The sequence below is a fragment of the Drosophila miranda genome, chromosome XR, assembly GCF_003369915.1.
Source record: "Drosophila miranda strain MSH22 chromosome XR, D.miranda_PacBio2.1, whole genome shotgun sequence".
Taxonomy (NCBI): Eukaryota; Metazoa; Arthropoda; class Insecta; order Diptera; family Drosophilidae; genus Drosophila; species Drosophila miranda.
In genome coordinates this window covers 21,867,553-21,879,463 of record NC_046674.1, presented here as the reverse complement: position 1 = coordinate 21,879,463, position 11,911 = coordinate 21,867,553, and the positions used below count along the sequence as shown (strand labels likewise).

The window sequence follows — 11,911 nt, the reverse complement described above, 5'->3', positions numbered from 1 at the left end:
TCCGATTGGGAAGGAAGCCTTCGATCGTGGTCCGCCATGAAATCGCTTCCAGTGGCGCGAGAGGGGACCCTGCTCGGAGCACGACGGAACACTTCCAGTTTGGGGAGGTGGGCGTGCCCACCACCGAAGAGAAGGTCGTTCAGGCTCGCTCTCGCTCGCACGCGCGCACAGCAGGCCGCACGACGGAGACGGCAGATGTGGCGTTCTCCCTGTCTTATTGGAAGGCCGGCCAATCGGGCGAACCGTTGTCGTTCGCCTGCTCTCGTGCTCTGGCTGGCACAGATGCCATCCCGCTCGCGCACCGGTTGGTCTCGTTCGCGCGGCCGGCTGGCAGTGCCAGCGAACAGTTCGTGTTCGAACGTGAATAAGTGCGCATCGCTCCGAAAACCGAAAACCCGAAACACACAGAAAACACACTGAAAACTGAAAAGCGAAACGAGTTGCCGCTGTCAGGCGTCAGGCGTCGTCGTCCTCCTCGAGAGAGGCCACTGACAGGTTGTGAAACTCGTTTTCCGTAGAGCTATCGTGTCGGACATGCTTGATAAAGTGCGTGCAATAGCTGGAAACGAACTGTAGCTTCAAAGTGCATTAAAATATTAATAAAAAAAAAAAAAACAGAAAAAATAAAAATAAAAACACAGTGCCTGGCTGGCAGGCACAGAAGAGCACAGAAGACAGAACCTACCTCTACTTGCGGCCAAGGAAGTGCATTCGACTGGGAACGAGGCTGTGGGATCTGCCGACAGGCAGTCTTTTGAAGTACCACACCATCCTATCCTCCACACGACGACGGTACATGTGTACTTCAGAGGCGATAAGTCAGAAAATCTGTTTGTGGCAAACACTTGAAGCGAATATACGAGGATTTGCCGCCTGGCCGGCTAACAGACACCGACAGAGAGAGAGAGAGAGAGAGAGAGAGAGAGAGAGCCGCGAATGAGCCACAGTCGGAGCCATCCAGCGTCAGAGTCAATAAAAAGCAAAGTAAACGAATAAAGAGCAAAGTCACACAAAACAAACAAAACATTTTCCGGCTCCGGCGACATTAGCAGAACTGCTCGACATCGACAATTTGTTTTATCAATTTTCAACAAGGCCAACACAGCAACAGCAACAGAAACAGCAACAGCAACAGCAACAACAACAATAGAGCGCAACATCCAACAAACCAACAAACAACAAAAGCGCCCAAAGTGCTTAGCCGCGGCCCACAGTCGAGCACGCACGGCATCCACATCCACCATCCACCATCCGAGAATCTGCCACCCCATCGCCATCATCATCCTTGGCAGTGTCGGTGTCGGTGTCGGTGACGGTGCCGAGAGCCCGAAGAACCCAACCCCTTGTCAAGTGTATCGCCAGCATCCCGGCAGCAGCAGAATCAGAAGCAGCATCGGAATCAGAATCAGAATCAGCATCCGCATCCTTGCCGCGACCCGGGTCGGCGCCCCACAGCGAGGGAAGCTCGCTCGCGTGTTGCCGCTGTGCCGCCACGTCCTCCTTCACATCATCGACTCGGAGGAAGACGCCACCGACGACAATGGCTGCATATGCGCAGTTTGGATACGGCGGTTACCCGACGGCAAATCAGGTTAGTGGAACCAAGCACCGTGTCAAAGAGATTATCAAATTAGAGACACACTCGCACTCACACTCGCACTCACACTCCGACGCGATCCGATTGATTCTTTGGTTTTTGAAATACATAAATGGGGTGGGGAGCATGGAGGGTGGAGGATTGTTATCTAATAAAATCAATTGAGTTGTATTTTATAACTTTTACGAGTATCTTAAACGAAGAGTATTCAGAAAATACATATGTCATGCCTATATTTTTGTCACAGTCTTCCCCCATTTTGATTGGTGTCTCTAATAATTTAATGGAGCACATGTACATTCCATTCAATAAATAATCTGTAGAGGGGTGCTTGCTGAATTGTATTTTATGAATTTTATGAGACATGGACATGTGGCGTCTTCCATCGATAAATGTTGTTTCTACTTTAAGATTGGCTAGATTGTGTGGAAAATCTTTAATAATTATAATTTTAGGTGGGGTGGCTCGGTATCGGTATCTCTGGCTAAGACATTCATTAACATTTTAAGCTGGTGGCAAGTGGCAAGTGGCAGCTGGCGCAGGGTTGGGGGTACATGAATATTCAAGCACTTTGGCACCGGTTGGACTCTCTCTCGGATCCATAATGGCCGCCGCAAAGAAATGTTTCACAATTTGGGACAGCCGTCACCGTCACCGCCCGTCGCCTTGACTGCTGCAGTCTTCCGGCCTTCCTTGGGCTCCCTTCGTCTCCCTTGGGCATTGCGGTGCATCGTCCGGGGTCTGGGTCTGGGTCTGGGTCTGGTCATAATTACCCGCGTACGAAGCTGGAGCTGGAGCTGCAGCTGGGGGGATGTACGTACGTACGTACGTACGTATTCCGAGAGCCCAGTAATTCAAATTAGTTGGCTGAGGTTTTGCAGGGTGGACATACGAGTACTCATGCAAAACCCTTTCAGTGGCTGTAGTGCCAAGGCTTGTGCAACGACAAAACTGGGGTCTAGTGCGTCAATGTTAGACTTATGAGGTTATATTACGTTTATCCTTAGGCCGTCCGTGTCCGTGTCCGTCCCTTGGTCTTTGTGTGTGTGTGCTTCCAGACGACCAATATACATATTAAAGGCATTATGATAATGAAACTGGAACTGGACTGGGTGGGGTGGGCCATTTATTATAATATGCAAAACTTGGTAAATTACAATAATTAAAATAATGAACGACGCTCAGAGATTATCGACTTTAATTATGGATGCAGATGTGTGCAAAGTGCTCTCCGATCGATTAAAAGCCCCTACGATTGGGCTTCTTTGGGTCTTTGTTTTGCCTCCGAGCACTAGCCCCGCTAAGCCCAATTAAGACCAAGGATCCATGGATTGAACTCCATGTTTTAGAAGACTATCACACAATACGAGTAACCCAGTGATTTTGTATCAAATGTACAAATACTCGTACTCGTAAGCCTCTTAAGATTTATGCAGTTCGCGGGCCGGCAGCAGAGAGTGCCTTAAAAATAAGAACTCGAATTCATTAATTTAATTTTAATTTCAACGCCAAGACGGCATTCCAAATATGAGGCAAAAACGTTGACGCATGCAATATATGAATTTAATCAACGGCTGCCACTGCCACTGGTACTGGTACTGGCACTGGCACTGCCACTGCCACTTCCACTGTGCCTCTCTGTGGCAGTCAGTTGACAGTTTCCAGTGTTCGTTCAGTGGCAGACTGCGACGCGCGTATGAGGAGCACTCAGAATTCCCAACTTCCCATGCGAGCTGTTCACGCATTTCATGGCAAAATAACTAAAATTCTACGGCTGCAAAAAGCGAAGAGAAGAGCCGTCGCGACGCTCGGTCGGACAATGTCGAGTCGACTCGAGAGTCCTGAATCCGGTTGCTATATGCGTAGGCCTCTCTTTAGCTGGACCAGGGACCAGGGACCAGGGACCATCATCATTCGAAATGATGCGAGAAAAAACTAATATTTCGCCGTGTGCATTCCATAATTGATTTATGAATTTTTAATGCAAACATTGAGACCCACTGCCGTTGTCGTTGCTGTTGCTGTTGCCGTTGCCGTTGCCGAGAAAGAGTTGTTCCCCCGACTCGGGCGGATGGGGACGGGCAGTAACAACTACTGGAGCCCGAAGTCAATTCAATAAGAGGAAGGAACCCAGCAAAAAACAAAGCGACTTATTCGCATTAGCACAAACGCACAACGGACCTCCTGTATCTCCCTCTGCCTCTGCCTCTCCCTCTACCTCTACCTCTCCATCTCCATCTCTATGCGTGCAAATGTACGATACATGGGTATGGATATGGTATGGCCATCGTTTGGGCCTTGGCAGTGCCGCAATCCTGTGGATGAATGTGAGAATATGCCAAATCCAAAAGGCAGCCTCGAGACTCGGCTGTGGCTATGGCTGTGCCTGTGCCTGTGGCTGTGGCTGGGGCCAACGAACACATGTTTGTGTGTGTAGAGGGACTCCCGACTGCTGCTTCCTTCCCAGATCCTTATATTTTTCGTTTATTGTTTGGCATTGGCGATGACGTTGTACCGGCGGTTGAAGCGCCCCCATCTGCTCCTCCCCCTCCTGGCAGTGGCAGCGGCAGCGGCAGTGGCAGTGCAGGCAATCTCTTTTGTTTCCCCAGTTGTTAGGAGTGCAAAAACAAAAATCCATAAACGCATCCCCAGCGGTAGCAGCAACAAGAGCGAAACGGCAGCCAGCCCCAATAACCACAACAAGCATTATGAACACACATCTACATCTACCATAACGATGGTACTCCACTCCAACTCCAACTCCAGCTCCAGCTTCACTCTACAAGCGATCTCCTTTGTTTTGCACATGCGAATACGAGTACGAGTACTCCTACGAAACGTTCACGAAATGAAATGAGCATTGGCAGGTTGGACCTGGACCTGGACCTGGTGCTGGACCTGGTGCTGGACCTGGCCGGGAGGCGGTTTCGTGAGCTTTAGCATAAATCATAAAATTAATAACCGTAAAGTGACGGCACCAGTTTTCCCAACATCTTGGCCAGAGTGGGTGCGGGTGGCCGTGCCGTGCCGTGCCGTGGCCCCGGCGCACATCTGTGCACCAGCATCATCAGCGGAGCTCCGTTTTGGATGTGCACTTCAAAGGCAGATTTCAGATTCCAGATTCCAGAGACCTGCAGACGCAGATGCAGATGCAGATGTCCATGCCGGTTCGCTGGAACCAGAGACCCAGAACCAGACTCAGACCCAGACCAAGACCCAGACCTCATGCCTATTGAGGTTTTATTTTCCACTTTCGCTTGCCCCGGCAGCGGCAGCCAGCATATTTTATTTTATGTTTGACTTGTGCCAAAATTCGACCAAGTATTATTGAAGAAATCTTATCAGCGGACCACCTCTTACCTCTATCGAGATGTGCAGATGTCGTATAGCAGAGTAGTCCCCTGCATTGAGCATTTGGAACATTCTTGATATTAGCACCTACTATATTCGTTCATCCTTAACGAATAAATAACAATCGTTTTATGGGCTTAAAGTGTGCACATAAATGTCCAATTCATTTCGAGACGAGGGAACTAAGACTTTTGTCAACTTTAAGTACCTTGACACCGTCCTGTCCTGTCCTTTCCGCAAAACACGAAGAAGTCATAAAAGAAGCGAAACTTTAAGTCAACTTTTAGGAGTTGCCAACATGTTTCGACACTTCCGCAAAATAGAAACTTCAACTTTGGGGGCTGCGTATTCTATCCTACTCTATCCCGTCCTATCCTATCCTATCACCTTCCGATAAACTCCAGGGAGAGGACACAGCGCCCATCACTGCACTTCCTGCAGCCATCCTGCAGCCAGTCCGAAATGCAGTCCAGAGTGGGTGAGTGGTAACCATTAAAAATAAACTGACTTGCGTGCCGATAATAAGCGCTGGAGCTGGAGCTGGAGCTTCAGGTCCGGTGGCTGTCTGAGACTCGGACCGTCCTTAGTCTGTTCTCCCCGTCCACGGCCGCGTTTGGAGGTTGTCGTCGACGTTGCCGATATGTGTTTTTTATGGGCGGCCACAAAAACTGAAATTGATGTTCGAATCGCATAAAAAATAAAGAATAATAAGAAATGAGCGCGCCCAGCGTTTTGTACATTAGCAGGAGACAGGAGACAGTGCAAGGGATGGGAAGGCAAGGGAAGGGAAGGGAAAGGAAGGGTCACTACTCGGCCACTTCTTGCTGGCTGGCTGGCTGGCTGGCTGGCTGGCTGGCTGGCTGGCTGGCTGGCTGGCTGGCTGGCTGGCTGGCTGGCTGGCTTGGCAGTCTCCTTAACCGATGCCCCTGTCGACAGTTGTTCCCTGCTCCTGGACGTCCCGGGGCTGGGGCTGGAGCTGGAGCTGGGGCTGGGGCTGGGGCTGGCCAGTGGCCATCCATTCATTCAGAATTCATTAGATTTCATTCATGAAACACCTTCGTTATGCAATAATTTTTGTTGTGGTCGACGTGGTGGACTCTAACTGGCCGTCGGGCGTCTCTGCGCGAAATTGCCCTGCGATTAGATAGCCCGCAGGAGGTGTTGAAAGTCAGCTCGTTTAGGTTTGAATTACCATTATTATTTAAATCATACAGGAACATTTACTTCTGTTGGTAGCAGCAGCGTCTGGTGCCAGTAGCCCCCAAAATACTCATAAGTAGGTGGCAAGTGAGCCATAACAATGGGGAAAAACGGTGGCACGACCCTTTGGGGTTCTCTTAGCGAACAATAGAGTCGAGTCCGAAGAGCAGGCGCGATCCTCATTCCAGAGACAGTGACATGATCATTCCATTCCGATACTGTCATAAGCCCTTTATTGGGGTTGCGCGCGTGAAGCGAAAATTGGAATTTGTCACGGTCGTGACAGGCAATCATCACGGTATGGGTATGGGTACGGGTACGGGTACCACTCCCAAAATAAGCCAAGGTTTTGGTAGATAGATACCGATGTCTAACCACTTTATATAGACAACTATTTGACTTATCGACAACGGCTGGAGGAGGGGAAGGGAGAGGGAAAGGGAAAGGGGAAGGGGAGTAAGGAAGTTATCGGTCTTTCGTCTGTCCGCCTCAGTGGGTTCAGTTCGGGTTCTTTCTATTGCCGGGGCCAAAAGGAGCTCGTATTTGTTGTTGGCTCATACGATATGTCTCCAGTCCTCCAGACCCGACAATGATTCGTTGCGGTTATCGTCCGAGAGAGCGCATACCTGCGTACCGTACCTACTCGTACGTCTCGTCCCTCATCATTTGATTGCCCTTTAGGCCTGCCGTGTCCGTACCCATGCCCGTACCCGTGCCCGTGCCCGTTCTCGCGATCGATCGGTCCACTGATATACTCGGGATGTGTACCCTCTTCAAAGATGTGCGATGTGCAGCTCCAGCTTCAGCTTCAGCTTCAACTTCAGCATTCGGCCGAAGAGCAGCAGTATCTGAAATCTGACTGTGATAAATTGAAAATTAATGAAGTGAAAATAGATGGAACGGATCGCAAAATGCGCCAGGCCAATAAAATATTTTGACATTTGGAGTTATCATCTTAATCTGCTTTGTTGATTTCGACCTGGCTCCGCCAGGGACATGCCTTTGCGCTTACCTCTGGTCCTCTCCTCTCTGCCTCCCGCCTCTCCTCTCCTCTTGTCTCCAATCCTCCCTTTCCTCCTCCTTTCATCCGGGCCTAGTCTTCGACCTCAAAACTTCACCTGTTTTTAAGATCCCCTTCTCGCAAAAAATATTCCAGCCGTAGCCCTTTCGGTATTACTGAAGTGTATGTTTTTTTCTCTGCTCTTCTGTTCTTTGTAGTTGACGGCAGCTAACACCGACAGCCAGAGCGGCCATGGCGGAGGATCGCCGCTGTCCGGGACCAATGAGGCTTCCCTGAGTCCATCGGGGGGCTCGACCACAACCGGCCTCACCACAGGCCCCCTAAGTCCAGGTGCAGTCTCCCAGTCGTCGAACAATGCGGGCCCGAAAGTCATATCCACTTCTCCGACGGTCGGAGATGCGGCGGCAGGCAGCGATGTGGCTGGTGGCAGTGTATCAGCTGCGGATCTTCAGGGCCGCCGATCCGAGGGCATGTCCTGCTGCGAGAACGGACGACCAATCATCACGGATCCCGTTTCCGGGCAGACCGTCTGCTCCTGCCAGTACGATCCAGCGCGACTGGCGATTGGCGGCTACTCCAGAATGGCATTGCCCTCCGCTGGAGTGGGAGTGGGAGTGTATGGCGGGCCATATCCATCTAACGAACAGAACCCGTATCCCAGCATTGGCGTCGACAACTCGGCCTTCTACGCACCTCTGGTAAGACGAACTAACGGATGACAGAGCCACAGAGCCACAGAGCCACTAATTGGCTTAGTGCAGTCGGTGGAAGTCCGCGCACAAATGCAAGTCGACGGCTGAGCAGATATCGTCATGTAGCTGTCGGGGTATCCGAGGTATCTCGTTAGCTGCTCCGCGCGTGTGTAACTGCGGCTGTGATTACCTGGAATTGACAAATTCATAAGGCCACTCCAGTCAGTGGGCCATCCGCTGGCAGCGCTTACATGCTCGATGTCAGCTCAGCCGCTGCTTGACTGCCTGCCGCTTGAGGGGATTCAGTCCGTCTAATTGCATTTCCCCCATCTCCCCATTCCAGAGCAATCCCTATGGCATTAAGGATGCCAACGCCAGTACCGAAATGAATGCCTGGACCTCTGCTGCAGGACTGCAGTCCACTACCGGGTACTATTCGTACGATCCAACACTGGCCGCATATGGGTGAGTTTGCTCGTAAACAAAATAGCTAGAAATTTAAGCGGATCTTAAATGTTTTCTTAAGGGAAAAATTATTTTTCATTGAATGATTTTTTGATGAGTGAAGGAATACTTTCCCTGCTAGGATTTTAAGTAGGATTGTAGGTTAGGAAAGATCTCTTCTTTGTTGCTTCTCTCATAGAAAAATGGCACAGTAAAAGAAACACGCACGTATTTAAATTAAATATTCTGTTTTCGAACTTAAATTGAAATTAACTTAAAAATAAATGGAAGGCTACGTGTACCTTTTTTAATACGGACCATATTTGATCTAAATATAAAACACTTCGAAATTAATATAAAATATTAAATTTGTAGGAAATATATTCAATCTAAATATGAAAATATTTAATTTCAAAATGGAATGTATTTATTTTAATTATGAAATATATTTTAATCAAATATTTCCATGTCAATGGTTTAAATGCACGTGAAAATTATTTTTTTTACAATTTGTACTCTTGGGGCATATAAAATGGCATAAATATTCAAATCTTTGTAAAACTATTCGGGGCTCAGGGCTTGTTTCCTGGGTGCACCCGTAAATATATAAAATATTCGAGTTTTAAGTACAAATAAATAGTTATATTAAATAGAATTAACATTTTGAGTGGATTTTAAATGGTTTCTTGGGAAGTCTTTCTCCTGTTTTCTGATAGGTGAGGGATCATTTTCCTAACAAATCTACCAAGAAGTGGCATATCTTCTTTTCTCGCTCTGAAAGTACTCCTTTCATTTGCTTAACTGCCACTCAAGTGGGGAATATCTCGTTTACAAGGTGCGGACCATAAGTATTTCCTGAATGCTGATAACCCTATCTCACCGATTCACCGGAAGAGGGCGTTGCAATTGTAACTCTTTTCCGTGGGGGGTGGGGGTGGGGAGGTTAGGGTTGGGGTTTCCAGGCCTTAAGCAAACCCATTAGTGGCTATGATATGGAGATCGGGATCGTTTATTGACCAGTACTATTTGATTTGAACACCCGACAGATACGGCCCGAACTATGATCTCGCCGCACGGCGCAAGAACGCCACGCGAGAGTCAACAGCGACTCTGAAGGCGTGGCTGAGTGAGCACAAAAAGAACCCCTATCCGACCAAGGGCGAGAAGATCATGCTGGCCATCATCACAAAGATGACGCTCACCCAGGTGTCGACGTGGTTTGCGAATGCGCGCCGTCGCCTGAAAAAGGAGAACAAAATGACGTGGGAGCCCAAAAACAAGACCGAAGATGACGACGATGGACTGATGTCGGACGATGAAAAGGACAACAACAAGGATGCAGGCGATGGTGGGAAGCTGCCGGCTGAAGTTTTTGGTAAGTGCAGTCAACAGCCCCTGTTCCGTGTTCCCTGCTCCTTGTTCTCCGTTCTGTATTCCCTTTTCCCTGACCTCAATCAGTGCTTCAGTCTGATCTTCCCTGAATTGTTCTTTAAGCGTCCCTCGCCCCATTGATTTGAACGCCTGTCGTTTGGGCCACCGTTTGGGGCGTTCCGCCCCCACTGCAGATTTGTGGCACTGGGCTTTTAAGCACAATTTATGTGGCGAAACGAATGTTATGCAATACGAGTACGAGTATTCGTCTGCTCTGCTCTGCTCTGCTCTGCTCTGCTCCATCGTCGTCGTCCGTCCGTCCGTTTATTTGTCTGACTGCTTAGGCGACATCCTCCCCGGAAGTTGACAGCACATTGTTGGCAAAGTGGCCTTGCGCCCGTACTCTCCGCAGCCCTCTCCGAGCAAGTGGCCTTGTTCGAGTTGGCGACTTGCTTGGGTCTCTCTCGACCATCCACGTCCACATCCACATCCACATCCACATCCACATCCCGTACCTTACCCACCGTCCAAGGGCATGGTACTGCTTGCTGCTCGAAGAGGAGGGACCACACCACGCTTCCACTGCTCGAGTAGTTGGCGGAAACTCGAGTATTTTGTTGCTGAAAGCTTTCTCCGCTGGCTGGATGGCTGGATGGCTGGCTGGCTGGCTGGCAGTCTGGGACGTCGCGCGAGGGTTGCACGCATCAACGCCCACAAACAATTTCAAGGGTTTTTGCCATTGCCGTTGCCGTTGCCAGCTGCCAGCCAAGTTTTACCTCCCGAGTGCCAAGTTTTGCAGTCCTCCTCTAAGAACTTGTCTGCTTCCGCTTTAGACTTGAAATTAATTAAATTTATTTTGTGTCTCCGTTGCACATTCCAAACTCTAATCGTCAGATCCCAGCAATCAACTTATCAAATCCGAGCTAGGAAAGGCGGAAAAGGACCCGGATGTCGAGCCGAAGATGGAGCGAGAGCGGGAGCCGCCGCCCCAGAATCTAGTGGCCATGCGGAGCCTGGCACCCTACGCTGCCCCGCCGATGCACGCGGCCTACAACTCGTATGCGCACTCGCAGCACCAGCAGCATCTGGAGCATCTAGAGCATCTGGAGCAGCATCCGCAGCAGGTGGCGGCACCATACTATCATTCTGGCTACGGCCAGGATGACACCAGCGAATATGCGGCTCAAAAAAACCCGCTAAGCAGAGACTGTGGCATACCAGTGCCGGCGACCAAGCCGAAAATCTGGAGTGTGGCCGACACAGCCGCCTGCAAGACGCCACCGCCTACGGCATACCTCGGCCAGAATTTCTATCCCCAAGCGCCAGCCTCAGAGCAACAGCAGCAGCAGCACCACCAGCACCAGCATCAGCATCTGCAGCATCTGCAGCAGCACCAGCAGCTCCACTCTGTGGGCCCCCAGTCCCTGGTTATGCAGCCGAGCAGCATGACCATGACGATGGGGGGGCCTCAAGTCGAGCTCGGTTCGCCGCTGAGTATGATGAGCAGCTACGCCGGCGCATCGCCATATTCGCGGATACCTACGGCGTACACCGAGGCCATGGGCATGCATATCGGGCCCGGCAAGATCCCACATACCACCCCCATCCATACGGTGCACCGCGAGCCGTATCCATCGGGGCCCAACAGCCACCAGGCGAGAGTGGGGGTGGGGTTTTCCGAGATCCAGCCGGATACCCCGCCCCAGACGCCGCCCACTATGAAGCTGGGGGGCCACCACCACATCAGCAGCATCAGCAGCAGCAGCAACAGTTCTTCGATGCATTCCGCTCCCGGTCCGGCACCGGTGACGGTGGCTTCCATGGTCAACATTTTGTACAATAACAACAACAGCATTATTAACAACAACAACAACAACAACAGTACTATTACGGAGAATAGTGCGTACATGAGTAGTGGCGCCTATCTCACGGAGAGCCGTGCCGGATCGTAATGTGGCACCAGCGAGTGGCGGCCAGTGGCGGCCAGTGGCGGCGAGTGGCCTTGAACCAGATACCAAATAGTACCATATACCACACTACTACTTACACATTTCAAATACACAAACACAAACAAACACACAACACACAAAACAGCCAGGCCCGAACACGGACAAGTGCAAGAGTTCGCAGAGATGCCAACAATAACGATAGCGATAGCGATAGCGATTACTACACTAATTATTTTGCAATAAATGTAGCTTAAGTATGGCAATAAAACTTTTTTTTCCTACCATA

The 11,911-nt window shown here is 50.1% G+C and overlaps 1 protein-coding gene across 1 annotated transcript; it reads left to right on the top strand.

The window, feature by feature from the left end:
- Positions 1-337: 337 nt before the first annotated feature.
- LOC108153235 (homeobox protein caupolican) lies at positions 338-11,911 on the top strand. The gene is made up of 5 exons (XM_017283072.2): positions 338-1,591; positions 7,367-7,867; positions 8,205-8,326; positions 9,352-9,680; positions 10,571-11,911. Exons 1-5 carry the CDS (start codon positions 1,541-1,543, stop codon positions 11,626-11,628), a joined length of 2,061 nt encoding a protein of 686 aa, XP_017138561.1. The 5' UTR covers positions 338-1,540; the 3' UTR covers positions 11,629-11,911.